This window comes from Glycine soja, chromosome 4 (assembly GCF_004193775.1).
Source record: "Glycine soja cultivar W05 chromosome 4, ASM419377v2, whole genome shotgun sequence".
Classification (NCBI taxonomy): Eukaryota; Viridiplantae; Streptophyta; class Magnoliopsida; order Fabales; family Fabaceae; genus Glycine; species Glycine soja.
In genome coordinates, this window is record NC_041005.1 from 49,855,996 (window position 1) to 49,870,949 (window position 14,954).

The following is a 14,954-nucleotide window of genomic DNA, read 5'->3' on the forward strand; positions in this document are numbered from 1 at the left end:
AGTTTAAGAACCTAATTACAAACTTTCAAAGCATAAGAATTACTTAAAGATTTCCAGATAATTCAAGGGTTTTCAAGTTAATTTAGTCTTTTTTATGCTTGCAATTGTGTCTTATTCAAGTTATTATTTGCTTATGTATGACTTTTATTTTTTTAAAACAAGATATTCTTATCGTTGGAAGGAGGTTAATCTCTAAAAGCATAGAAATCATCAAAGAGAATTAGTTTCATCACTATGAAGATGTATTGTTTTCGTAAAGGAAAAAAAAGGAAGTAAAAGTATGACATGAGTATTCCTAAATATATAATTCTTTTACTAAACCTTACACATGAGTATTCTTACCAAAAACACTTGTCCAAACATGAAGGGAAACTCTCCATAAAAATATAGACATTAAAAATAAGATTATAGTAATACTAGTATTAATAAGAAGTTATTTTCAATATTTTTTTCATTACCTCTGAGAAAATGCACTTTCAAAACTTAATGCTTGTTTTACCAAGATATGATTTTGATTCCGAACCCCAAAAAAGTTCAGTAACTAATCTAACAAGTGTATGTTTGTCCCATGAGACCCTTGAAAAGCCATATGCATCATACGAATATGTAGTATTGTCTAGGTACAAAGTGGCCGTGTTCAAAGGGAAAAATGATAAGTTAGGTTTTTTCCATGTTCTATACAATTTTGAGTTTAGTGGAGAAGGGATCAAATATGGGTAACTTTCTTACTTTTAAATTAGTTCAGAGAAAGTGCTGCTAAGCTTTTCTGATCTGACTGCCACCAATGTATATCTCATAAAGCAGTGGTTTGGATGTGAATGAGATTCGCCATTCTCACTTTTGTTTCCCCCTTCTATTTTAATTTGTTTTTTTTAATCATCTTCCATGTCTAATTACTAATTAGAATTTTGAGTCTTTGACTACTATATGACATAGTGCCACTCATTAGAAGGAACACAAGTGTACATACATTTCTAAAACTATTTTAGTTTGAAAAGATGCTGAAAGGAAAGGACAAAACTTAGATATAATTCTATAATGTTGTTTGTATCATTTTCCAATTAGAATTAGAGTTTTATTTTGATAATCCAGGTAATAAAGATTTATATTAAAGAATTATATAGATTATCGAGATGAAACTCTCTAATTATAATCAGAGAATAATACAAACAGCAACTAAAAAACTAAAAATTGTATCTAAATTTTGTCCAAAAGAAGTCACAGTAAGCATCCAAAATGAACAGCATCTCCACTTTGAGCATCTATGTAGTGACTAAATGCATTAATCTATGCTTGACTCTTCAGTTCCAGATTTCAGAAAAAGTGCCACTCACATATGTAATGTCTATCTGTGGATAAAAATGGTTCAACATATGCAATAGTAGACAGAAAAATTACACCCTTCTCTGTTTACTCCAATTAAGAGCAGTGCATGTGCCAAACACTAGATTTTTGCAATTTTGTGATGAAAGTCAAGCCCCTTAAAAAAAAAATTAAGCCAATTTAGAGAAAGAATCCTGATTGTATGTGCAGTATTATTTATCTAATTACTTTTGGTTTTTACCTATTCAAAGAATGTAAAATTTATTCCAATTGTTTGGTATGAGCAATGCTAAACAACACAAATGAGAATGCTCCCCTTTCCCAGTGATAATTATAAGGAATTCCGGATATCTAGAGTGCACAATTACGTATATGGGCAAAGATTAGATATGCAGGCAAAGATACAAGCAAAATAAAGATATCCATGTGCATGGAATAATCTTCATCATATGTGCCAAGAATATTATTGATGGTACTTAGGGCACTGTCAAGTTCTAACACCTATGGAACCCTTTTCGCTATGTAGTACTTTGTAGGATGGTGCATATGCACGTGGGAATATGTCAAGTTTTAGTTAAGGACTAATAGTATTCTGTTACCTGCATTACAAGTTACATACCAATTTGCTAAAAACAGAAAAAGTTTTAGGTAGTTTAATTAGTCCATTAGAAACAATCATTACCAACATATATTATGGTCTCCTAAAGGATGATTAAGTTAACAATTTCCTTGCTTTAATGTAGGATTAAACTAGTAATGCTAGCTGTTCCCTCTCCTTTTTGCTAGTGCACCCACCAAGGGGCATTTCCACATTCAACTCTCTTCTTGCTGTCTATTTTGAATTTATCTGTAGCCCACTCTCCATGTTTGTCTCCATCCATTGACTAAGAAAAGTGACGAAAGCCGAAATGTGAGGACCAAAAGCACCATTCCGCCAAAGTGGTGATAGGTACCACGGAAAAATTGAAATCTATGACAAGGTTTTAGCAACTTTCACCACCCAATTCATGTGAATGTGCTGTTCGGTAGTAGAGCTAGGTAAAATTAAAATAGACAAGCACATTCGATAAGTTATGTGCCAATGGTGCGTCTTACTGACCATATAATAGGGAAAAGAAAAAAATTACTTGTAGTGAAAGTAGAAAATAAAGTATTTTTTGGATGAACCAAGAATATCCCTTACCAAGAGTTAAGAGTAAAGACTAATTTCTCAAGGTACTGAAATTTATTTAAAAGATTGAATTCTTTTAACAAATATTTTTCATATAATACACAAAAATCTAAGAATCAAATTCCTGATCACATATTTAAAGAAGAATAGTGTTATTTGTCAATTATGTCACACTGCGAAAAAAAAAATATAAAGTATGTTAACTTAGGAAAAAGTGGAGAAGCTGAAAGGGTAGCTCATTTTGAGCCATGCAGAGAAATGTTGGTAATGTGCACATGCAAACAATCACTTCGTCTTTTCTTTGATGCAATTATGTGTAGTCGTATAGAATAGTACAGTTGACTTGAGTGTTGTGGGATAAAGCCTACAAGTTATTGCATTTCATCATATCAGTACTCTGTTGCTATTGGGTGGGGTACACCATGACAAGAGCTCTCTCCTCGCCAAATTTAAAAGGCTGTGCTCCTTCTTGCACTTCCTTGCCAAGACATGTATATGTCATGTTCTTAGTTCCAATCTAACTGCTCATAACAAGAGGAACCATATAGACACCTTCGTACTTGTCATGGCCCTTAAGATCAACACTTTGCTTCTAGTTCTTCTCTTGATCCTCATTCCCTTATCTTCAGGTGAGCAAGTTTCTTTATATAACTGAATACAATTACTAACATTTAACTCGTTCTAGACACATAACAATTTTTTTGCTTTTAGGCTTGGCTGAAGGCTTCGGGGAAAACATGCATCCAACTCATGGCTTACTTTATAAGGTACCCTACTATGCGTTTGTCTTCTTACTTTAGTTAAATGGTAAAGAATAATGGACTTTGTAAGCCAGAATACTTGGAAATAAATATGGAGGGAGCTACATTGAGGGAAACATATAGATGCTTGCTTGAGTTTATAAAGTGGCACATGGTTTCCACAATAATTTTCAATTTGAGAATTGAAAAACATTATGTCTTATAATTCAATATTTGATGTTTATATATATAGTGCTTTTAACTGACAAGTTCTTTTTCATTTTGGTTTTGAATGAAGGATGGTATCAAGATGAACTCGAGGAAGCTTTTGGTTCATGATTTTGTGTTGGATTATGATGAGGCAGGACCCAACCCAAGGCACACAAAGAAACCTGGCAAGGGCCCTTGAATACCCTTACACCAAATAATGAAATAAATTAATCTATATACTATCATCTCTCTTCCTACTCAATGTTTTGGTCGCGTATGAGGAGATATGTAAACGGGTTTCTTCTTCATCGGAGCCACTACTTGTGTGTGTTATGAGGCAATAAATTAGTATGATATTTTATTATGTACACCTGGTGCGTATGTATGGACTATGGACCATTAAGCTGAGAATATTATAATAAAGTTTTATCATCTATCTGCTTTCCAATTGGCAATCTTTTTAAAGACTATGATGTGTGGAAGTTCTATATTATTCGTAGCAACAAAATTTGAGTCTGATTCTAGGACAGAATAGATGAAATTTGTAATTGTGAGACTTGCTCGCTCAAGAGAGAAAGAAAGACAGAAAGAAGTAGCAGCGAAAATTAGTTAAAATATATGTGTCAATTCTTACATACAACGCTTACTTCGAATTATTTTTTATATTGAATAAGGGTTTAAATTTAATTTAACATACATTTTCCATTTTTAATAAAATATTAATTTTTATTTCAATTTTAAAGCAAATAAATAATTAATATAATAGTTTTTTAGTACTATATCTATCAATTTTTCAACAATCAAACATTAATCCTCCATTTATGGCATTAGTTGATACTTTGTTGTGACCTATATTAGGTAAGGGTATCCCTCTGATCAAGGTGCATCCATAGAAAATTGTATAGTACATTTTTAGAAATTGAGAATGAGAATAAGAATATTTTAGTAAAATTATTTTATTAATTATTTTTTTTATTGATTTCCTTAATCCTTGTAAAAAGAAACCTTATAAACATCAATGGTTTTTTTAAATGGAGAGAGAAATATTTTAAGATATGTGTTAGCAACATAGTCGTTAAAACATTTTTTTATTCAATCTTAATTTAAAACACTTTTAAATACACTCTCTACTATTAGTTATAATTTATTTAAGAATATAAAATTATATGGTAGATTTATTAGATAAAATGTAGAATTCACAAAATTTTGTGATTTGTAATAGAGTTCAACCAATTAAAAAGAAATGTTTAAAGATAATACAATAGGTTCTTACCATTTCTCATATTTTAAATATTGAAATTAAAATACTGATGAAAATATTTCCTCTTATTACTATACTAATTTACACTTAACACAGTACTAAATACTAATAATCCATCACAGGCATGAAATAGACTTTCTATACTATACTTGGACAACTAAAATGTCAACTTGGGGCTCAATCCGCAGTAGATTGTTTATTGTAGGTTGTTTACCACTGTTTTGTTTTATTTTTTATTTCTAAAAGGCACTGTTTTGTTTATTCTTTTTTAGGGAACTTAGTTGGGGGGAAATATTCTTACTTTAACAGTCTCTTTTTTTTTTCTTTCTAAGCTCTAGAGCATACAAGTATTTTTACTAAAGGCAATCTTAAGTCAGATAGAATAATTATGAGTAATAAAATTTTTCTTTCAAGTATTTAATATAGTAGTATACTCAAGACTCAAATTCAAGACCATTGATTAAGGTATAACCTTATAAAGCAATAAAAATAGTATAATTTATAAAGTAAGAGTTTATACAGTTTTCAAATTTTGCCCCTGTTAATTTTAAAAATAGTAACTTTTTATCTTCTAATTATATTCTTATTTTCATTAAATTATGTGTGCATGTTTAATTTATATCAATTTTTTCATGAATGATAATAAATAATAACAGTTATATATAAATTTATTAATTTTTTATTATTATATAAACACATACATAAGCATGTTATTTTTTTATTTATTATGAACATGAGCATGTTATTTATATCTTTTTATATGAAAAAACTAATTAATCAATTGATTTGACTACACTTCTAATTAAATATTAATTAACTTATCAACTTTCAGTTTTTAACTAGTCTCTACTAATTTTTTATCTTTTAATTAACCTTTCAACGTTTAATTATCAGTTAGTATTTCAACTAATTATGTCGGACAAAGTTTGGTTAAAATTCAAGTTTAAATAGCAAAGTTGTCAATTAAACAATCTAACATATAAGGGTACGTTTGGAGATCCGTTGAGAGCGGATCTACCCCCTTGCTTCTCCAAACGATAGTTGGATGTGTCTCGTAACGCACGCTGCAGCAAACGGAATGGGAAACCAAACATACACTAAATTGTGATCAATTTATATACTTAGTTGACATATCAACGTCAAAAAAGTTAAATTTGGCTTTCCAATTCCTGTGGCTGACATACCGTTTCCTAAAGAACTTGATTCATAAACTATAGGAAGGAAATAAAGTCAGGTTCTTGTTGTTTCTAATTGTGCAGATCCATATACACTGTTAGTGTTCGGCAGACCCATTTTTGTGGTAAACATTGACAAGGACATCACACTTTATCTTCCTTAATTTTGGTCAAATTTAGTCGGTTTAAAGGCTAATTTGTCCTGCTTGCCCAACATCTTGAAAGCCATCATTTGGACCTTGCAATGATGCCAATTCCTTCTCCAACTATTTTTCTGAAATTATGAGCATCCAAAGTTGTCAAATTAGAACAACCCTTTTATAATTGGATCCAGTTATAACACACAATAAAAACTAAAAATAAAAAAGCTAAACTTAGATTATTTTATGTCTTACAGCCAAGCTTTTGTAATTAGGTATGATTTTTTGTCATAGTGTAATAATACTGTAGGATCCTAATAGAAAATTTTAGAAGTCGAAACAGATACTTGAATTAGCTTATTTTACATTAAATGTTTCAAAGAGTATTTTTGGGTAAAAAAAAAAAACTATTTCTGTAATTAATTAGTAAAAAACCAAAGTGCTTAAACTGTTCATTTTAAACTTGAAGAAGTCAGACCTCATTCGGATAGTGTAATTAACAAATTTAATCTTGGTCAATGTGACCAGTTTTCAATGGTCTTTTTAGAAAAGAGATTTAATTAGTCAAAGAAGTGTGCTATCAAATTTAAGTGGAAGAAGCACGTGATCGACTTGGGCAAACAGTGCAAAGCAATAACTGAATTTTAGAATCAGAATAAGATTAATCCTTCAAAAATATATTTATTGTTAACAATTCTTTGTGCCCTAAACCAAGTAGATTCTAAGATGTGAGGCATGTACAATTAAGATTATACAGGCTAGAAGTTCAGAATGATATATCTGTTTTATGTACATGACTGGTATTTTTTTAATCTATAAAGAAAGCTGTGATGAAAACCAGATTCCAATGGACACAATTCCAATGGTTGCAAGAGCTTGGACCAGCTCAAGTATAGTATTTTGTCGCTCCAGAGGCGCATTCTTCCAGTCTGTCCTCCTGCAATCACTCAAAAGAAGACACAGTGCAATCAGTGGATGAAAATAAAATCATATTTGGTCAACAAGAATTGATTTTTTTGTCACTGATAAAAAAAAAATAGCACTTATGCAACAGGTTCAACTTTAGACCACATTTTACTAAACTTGTAAATGCTCTGGGGATGGAAAGAATTTCCATAACTAGATTGTGAATTTTACTATATGCTACCCCCAGTTCTGTTCTACACAAAGGTCTGGCCAATAATCAGGACTTAAATACCAAAGTCCAAAATCATAAATATATACATGAGAAAATACGTACCCTAAATCAGCAATTATAATGCTGACATTATCCTGTGTACGTCGATCCTGCAGAGAATGTCATTGTATATTACTAAAACTGTGAAGTGTCAATATAATAAGTTCATTATGATAACCACTGCCACGAGATTTGTTAAAACTTACCAAAGCGGCTTCTGCAAGTGCTTCACATGCTTGCTGAATTTGAAAGAAGAACAAGCAAAATATTATTGCTGCAACTTCGATTGCTTAATGATACTAGCTTAGTAACCTCAAATATAAAACATTATGCTTACCTGAATGTTTCCGTGTTTTCGCAGTTGATCCCTCACTATAGAAACTGCTTCGGAGCTGCAATAGTAAGAAGAGTGTGAAGGTAATTCTCTGAAAAACCAAAAAAAAAGAAAAAGAAAGGTGCCAGAACTGATTCAAGGGATCATGCAATAGACCTGCCCATGTAATCCCATAAGCCATCGGATGCTAATACCACAAATTCTGCATCTGAGCCAAGAGCTACTTGATAAATATCAGGGTATGCAACAACCAAGTCATTGTTGAGCTGTACACTGTGTCATGAAGGCATCCTTATGTTAAAATTTATAGTTTTGTTTTAAAATTAGATAAAGGTCAATTTGAATGTGACAGTAGAACACAAAGTCCAAAAATATCATGCTGTCCTCGTTGTATTTTGCAGAATCAGGCTGAAGCCCACAAAAAAAGGAGCTTCATTCAGATCTTGATTATGTACTTCAGTAGACAACAATCAGGACTGCGTATTCTCTTTCTAGTAGTTGATTTCTAGCTAGATATAAATCAAGGTAAAACAATCCATAGCCGTTCTCTTTACTAACTGATAACGTAACATAACCCACATTCGAGAAAATGTAAGGAACAATTATTAAGACACAGTACCTACCGAGAAATGAACTTTGCCGACCATCTTCCTTCCTGAACTCCTTTTTGCAGCATCCTTTCCACATGCAAAAGGTAGATACCCTTTAGGAAACACTTCAACAGTGGTAGTTCATTTATAAAAAAACTTAGAAGAAATTCCTTTACACTAGAAAGAATAGTGAAGAGATCAAGGACTATACTCATTCTTCTTTGTTTTGAATTGCACGTCCCCAAATGCACGAGATACAGCAATGTCTCCACAAATTCTACCATTGCTAATCTATAGACAACATATATTTGTGTTATCATTAGCCATATAATGGCCGTTTACTTATATAAAGAATGGTGGTGATTTTCATTATAAAGTGCACAAGGCTCCCACCATTCTGGTGAAAAAAAGTAAAAATTAAGAAAAAGAAACCACTGCCAGCTCAATTGAAAACAATGATCTTCAATATAATCAAATTTTTTTTATCAGTTTCCTATCACATGGCGTGCTGTAGCTGGAAAATGCTATATTGATGTTTATGATAGTATTTGTATGTGGTTTCCTTGCCGGAAACAAATTCTATTACATGTGGTTTCTCCAACTATAAAACCACAACTCATAAATAATAAGACTGGGAAAGAGAGAATGATTATATGCCCCATAATACATCAAGTTGTTTCACATCCTAAGTTGTCAAAATTTTCAACTCAGAACTTTGGTTTTATTGTATAGAACATTGTCATATTGACTTGGGATGATGGTCAAAAAGGTATGCAAAAAAATGAAGGAACAAGGAAAACACACCCATCCACCTGCTTCTCTGACTCTTCTAATTTCATCAAGAGAAGTCTTGTTGCTCCCAATTGGACGGTGAGGACTAGTCAGAACTTCTGCTTTTCCAGATCTGCATAGAACCTACAAGAATAAACAAGCTTAAATAGAAGTCAGGTAATTTGAAGACATTCAATCCCCTAGATATGAATATCAAAATAGTCCAAGTAATAGCTTTTTTCTTCATAATTCTTGTAAACAGAAAAATATATAAAGAGAAGAAGTACATTTTTTTCATCAAAAGCTGGAGTCAAATGTATCATCTGGGAACACAGTAAGGATAAATAATACATACCACAGTTGAGTCACCAATATGTGAAATTAGCAGCTCATCATCTCCAATGAACACGGTAGTTGCTGTAGCACCTGATTCATCCTCCTCTCCATTCATTTCAAGCCTTTGAAAATGAAATACTAATGTCTAAACCTCCAATGTAATCATACCAAATCTAGAATCATATGGGAACTATCTAACTAGACACATTCTATGGAGACTATCCATTGCAGACTAATGTATTGCCTTACCGTTTTAATAACCTTGCGTCAACCTTGAGAAATGCCTCCTGTAATGCCCCTTTAATGGCTTTGAAATCTTTCTCGACTAATAGTAACCCAGCTTGTAAAGCATTAACACACTCCTTGTACAGCTCATCCCTGTAGTTGGCACTTGGCAGACCAATTCAACAATTCAGATTGTGTAAAGAATAATAATTCATTTACCAGACTCAATTGAGAAAAGAAAAGAAATCACATATCCACACAACACAAAGAACAATGAGTGCAAGGGTGGATTTTCCATATGTCTGGATTGATGTAAGGGATGAAATGAAATAAACTATGGCCATGTTTGGAAAAACTTCTTAATAAGCACTTATAAGATATAAAAATAAGAAGATAAAATGAATTTAACTTCTCCCATAAATTAAAATTAGCTCATGCTCAAGTTAAAATCAGCTTTTAGAGAAACTAAATGAGATAATTTCTACAAATTAACTTGTGCATAAGTTAATTGTAACTTATGAGAGAAACTTAAGTCATTTTACCTTCTTATTTAGTAACTTATTTAACTTAATTTAAATTCACTCCATTCCATTCTACTCCAATAGACACACTGCCACTCACACTCCCCAAATTCATTCATTATGAACACCAACTAGAATCCAGAGCAAGTAATAACTATATTGTACGAGCATTAAGACATTAAAATAAATGGACGAGCAATCAAACAAGCAAAAAGACATTAAAATAAAGTGGCAAAGCATGCATATAGGAAAAATTAATGTTTGCAAAGACGTACCTGAGGAACTCAACCGAAGAAAAGCCTCCATGGCCATCAAAGACAGCTGCAAAAGAGAAGCCCTGAAGGCCCTCAGGCCGAACAATAATATCATCTTCCATCTCTTCACGGAGACCCTGCAAGGCTATGGACCCCCATCTTATGCCGGGCACCTCGGTCAAAGACGATGGAGCATCAATGGCTATGGCAGAGCAGCACCTGCTCCTGCTGCTGGTGGTAAAGTTGTTTCTGTGTATGTTCTTAGCGGTGGAGCGGCTATGAAGCTTGCATAAGAGGAATCTTTGTATGTGAGGACTTGACAGGGCCATGATAGAGGGTTTGGAAGCTGAGAGAGAGAGAGAGAGAGTGTTGAGTTTTGGTGTGGATGGAGATAGATAGATTGATAAGTGAGTTTAAGTTAATAGAAGCCTCTAACTGCATTAACGGATCAGATTCTCTCTCTCTACAAGCTTGTATTGTTATATGTATGTATGAATGCATAATAAAACCTAATAAAAACACGTGGCAAAACAGGAACGTGCAACGTCATGTTCCTGGGCCCTACTACTGGCCATGTATTATTTTACTCAACCATGTTACTTTGAGTGGTCAAACTAGAATACCTTCCTTTTATTTTCTACATAGTGCGTGGTTCTAGTTCAGATCAGATGAAGTATGGCTGTTACTGGATTCAGCAACTAGTTAGCTGCCATTTGAATCTCTAACTATACTGCAAAAAACATTTATGTGGAGCAAAAACATTAGATTGGTAACATGATCTTAGGTTGGATATAAAATCTTTCATTTGTTGCATGTCAGCGGAAAGAGCATTTGTGCATCCTAATGTTTTAGTATGTGCGTACTACAGAAAGGTTTGTTTTCATATAAATGAAAATTATAATGAATAAATAAATTTTTTTTTAATATGTAAATCATATTATAGTTAAATTTTACAATTAAAAATATATTTAACTTATATATTAAATTTTAATGAATATTTTAAATCATAATATAAGTTATTTTAGAATTTAATTTATGTCCACTGTTAATGTTAAAAATATGTATTGTAATCCAATTAGAAATCATAGTAAACATTACTTTTATCTGTTTATGGTACTTTGAGAGTTACTCCAACTTTTTGAATTTGGATTCCATGTATTCACACAATTACATGGTCATGAATCTAGACCGTGTGATGATAAAGATCAAATAATTAGTATTTAAAGGTATTTTTTAAATTGACTTTACTGAAATGATATATGCACCATTTGATGAAGACCATACGACTCTTATCATCTAACTGCGTGATTGCGTTATTTTACCAACCACAGGAATCCAGATCCCGACTTTTCATCTTCACCTTTTTCTAATTTAATAATTTTAACAAGTAACACATCTTTAACTGTTAAATTAAAAGAAAATGATTGATGAAAATGACAAATAAACTATTTGAGATACTTTTAGAACAACTTAATCCCTCTCCTTTGTATATATTTACTTGCAAACAAGAATTTAAAAATTCATAGTAATCCATGGTCTAGAAAAAAACCACCGAACCAAGTCCGGTCAAGATTTAATCTTTTTCTTAAAACAAATGCAATGCTAGTTATAATCCATTTTCAATCTCCTTGAAAAGAGTAGAAAATAATACCTCTTAATTGTAATTTATTTCCGGTTCGAAGATGGCTTTGATTTGCATACATACAAACAACAGCAGCTAATTAAGAAGAAAATCAATTAAGCTAAGTGAAGCAAAGATGTAAATTCTTGTCACTAGTTTAAGATGCCAGCATAACATTTTATGTAAATTCTTCTCTCAAATAATGAGGTCCGGGCTTGAAGGGATCAGGCTCATAATATGCCTCTGGCCTGTAAATTCCAGTATCATTCATTCGATTGCTCAAAACATGAAGAATGGCCTTCTTCTCACCTCCATACTCATCCCTGTTGTTCTCAACATAAGAATTGGCCTCAGCTGCTATCTCATTCACAAAATCAAACCGATTATCTTCTGACAACATTAACCTCTCTATGTCCATCGTCAAGAGCTTTCCCTGTTCCCTTACCATCCTTACCTGCTCCTCCATGAAAGGAATGCGCTCCATTTTGGGGTGCATATATTCATCCTTTTTTATCTGCAACAAAATGAATTTTTGCTTAAACATTCAGGCTAATAACACATGATATTAGAGAAGGTCGTGCCAATAACATCCTGTTTGGGTAAATAGTTTAATTAAGCACTTATCAAATAATTACTTATGCATAAATTGTATTTATAATCGACGCAAAAATAATGTTAAAGTTATTTTCCTATAAGTTGACAATTATTTTTATAAGCTATTTTGGAGAGTTTATTGAAATAAGTTGAAACCAGTATGAGCAGATCATAAATTATTTTCGTAAGTTATTCCAACACTTACATTAAGATAAGTCCTATAAATAAGCTTTCCCAAACGAACCAATCACCGTTTTTTTTTATCGGCAAAGAAGATCATAACTATATAAATAACGGGTACATGGGGTACCCAAACCCATATACAACAAAAGAAACTAAAACTAGTGTAAACCGACTAACCCCATAGACCAGTGGTTACACAGTATTTATATTTAAAGATATAAATACAAAGTAACCGAGCCTACACAGCAAATAATCCGTACATTTGACCATGTCCTCATCAGTTAAACTACATCCTGAACTCTACGTATGCCGACATTTACCAGCTTCAGAAAGTGTATTCCCTCTTGAATAACCCAACGAACGTATTCACTGCATCATCAAATCTGTTATACCAGCAGCAACAGAATATAACACACTGATCCATAGCCTGCTTTCATCCATATCATAATTAAAACACATCAGCCTGTGTAAACAAGTGTGATCCATACATAAGCTAATTCCCTCCATTTCATTGCCTCATCCGCTTACTGTTTTCCATCCAAACCAAAAGTGCCGCCACCACATGTCTATTAAATCCGTCATCATTACCATAGTAATTTTGCCACCTAAGAACCCTCCATCTAGCATGGTACTGCATTCCCCATAATCTCCATCTTCTTAGTTCTTTAATTAGAATTAGCACCATTCTACACTTTTCTACATTGCTGTATCTTCTGTAAACATTTTAACAGATAACAATCTATTGTAAAAAACAGATTGGCCCTACACATGTTGCAAACACAAAAAGGTCAGGTCGACATGTGTAGGGCCAATCTGTTTGGCCCTACACATTTAGTTTCATAGACAGAACATTTGAAATTAGCAAAGTTTTGCCTTTAACCATTGCCATGATCTGATCTTGATCAAATCCAAAACACTCTCCATGTTCACCTCCTCATCATTGAAAATTATATCATTTCTATGGGTCTATAAAGACCACATAGCCGCCATACACAACGAACTCCATGCCCTTTTTTTCTTTAGTGCCTGCTATTAGCCCTGCATGCTGCCAAAAGTGTGCAATAACTTCGTTAGGCAATACTATGCCAAATCCAAGCCAATTATAGCAGCACATCCAAAGATACCCGACATGAGAACAGCAAGTGATTTCATGTTTCCATGTGTTGCTTGCAAAAAGGACATGAGATATCATCAAATTCCCTCAAAACTTTTCTCTTACAAAATTCCAGCCTTGTGTGCACTCTATCTAGAACCACTTTCCAAGAGAAGACTATAACCTTTGATGGCACTGTTGCAGACCAGAGGCACTTAAAAAAAGCCAAATTTACACACTGTTTCTGGTTCAGCAACAACAAATACACCTCTTTAACACAGTAGCTCTATGATGCAGAACCTTGCCAAAGCCAACAGTCCTTCTTTTCCTTTCTTGGTGTTTCTTGGCTTCACAAATTCAGAAATTCTTGTACATTATTTTTTTCCAATTTGAACCAATTTCTTGGTGTTTTTTGGCATTAAAATTTCAGAATACTTCATCTGAAACCCTTCTTTTCTAGCAAATGAACAGCCATGGGTAAATGTTTAGTAGGAAATACCCATCTCCTGACCCATCAAGTTGCACTTAAAAGCAAAACCTCTTCCAGTTGAGGCTGACGCCCACGAGAACTAAAAGTACAAATTTACTGCACTCTAAAATTCTAACCAACCCTTCAAGCTAAATAAATTCAAACGCCTAACTAACACTTTGCACAAAAATAGTCCCACAACTAGCACTTTTCATCCAGAAAAAACTTTCTGAACAGAGCAAGTACAACAACACAACCAAAAAACTTCGTTTTACTTGTTTTCATTTGGGAATTTAGACAAACAGGTAAGAGGCAAGGGTAGAAAGCAATAATTGTGAGAGAAAAGAAAATGGGGACAGAGGATACCAATTTTCTTCGCCTCCAAACTCGTCGTCCACGAGCCTCCTTTCGCATTTGGGGCATCATCTTGCAAAACCAATGAATGCATAAACAAGTTCAGTTGGGGTCAAAGGAAAGAGAGAAAATTTTCGAAATTCTTCTACCTGCGAGCCAACCCAGAGGCCCGAAATTCCACCTCTTAACTCCATCTTCTGCACAAAGAAATATTTTGTAAAATATATATATTTGAAAGGAGATGAATTGAAATTTACTTGCCGTGGGAAAAGACATAGGAAATTACAGGTAAAGCGGAAGAGAGAGTCAAGGAGTTGATTCGGATAGCCATCGTTGAGTGTTCGCGCTATCTGGAATCTAATCAAAACTTTCTAAAACCTATATATTAAAAAGCATTTAAAGATTTTCATGA

At 33.0% G+C, this 14,954-nt stretch overlaps 2 protein-coding genes and 1 pseudogene across 3 annotated transcripts; 1 reads left to right on the plus strand and 2 right to left on the minus strand.

Moving 5' to 3' along the window:
• Positions 1 to 2,958: 2,958 nt before the first annotated feature.
• Positions 2,959 to 3,899, plus strand: LOC114408236. The gene is made up of 3 exons (XM_028371298.1): positions 2,959 to 3,123; positions 3,206 to 3,261; positions 3,533 to 3,899. The coding sequence occupies exons 1-3, from the start codon at positions 3,060 to 3,062 to the stop codon at positions 3,641 to 3,643; spliced, it is 231 nt and encodes a 76-aa protein (XP_028227099.1). The 5' UTR covers positions 2,959 to 3,059; the 3' UTR covers positions 3,644 to 3,899.
• Positions 3,900 to 6,658: 2,759 nt separating this feature from the next.
• On the minus strand, positions 6,659 to 10,668 carry LOC114410277 (annotated as a pseudogene). Its single transcript, XR_003666286.1, has 11 exons — positions 10,250 to 10,668; positions 9,478 to 9,606; positions 9,248 to 9,350; positions 8,926 to 9,036; positions 8,333 to 8,412; positions 8,155 to 8,208; positions 7,688 to 7,804; positions 7,535 to 7,589; positions 7,404 to 7,436; positions 7,261 to 7,307; positions 6,659 to 6,957 (listed from the first exon to the last, which is right to left on the minus strand). The product of XR_003666286.1 is annotated as a protein phosphatase 2C 57-like (transcript).
• A 1,185-nt stretch (positions 10,669 to 11,853) lies between these two features.
• On the minus strand, positions 11,854 to 14,954 carry LOC114410279 (protein PLASTID TRANSCRIPTIONALLY ACTIVE 7-like). The gene is made up of 4 exons (XM_028374151.1): positions 14,829 to 14,954; positions 14,692 to 14,739; positions 14,555 to 14,614; positions 11,854 to 12,363 (listed from the first exon to the last, which is right to left on the minus strand). The coding sequence occupies exons 1-4, from the start codon at positions 14,871 to 14,873 to the stop codon at positions 12,028 to 12,030; spliced, it is 489 nt and encodes a 162-aa protein (XP_028229952.1). The 5' UTR covers positions 14,874 to 14,954; the 3' UTR covers positions 11,854 to 12,027.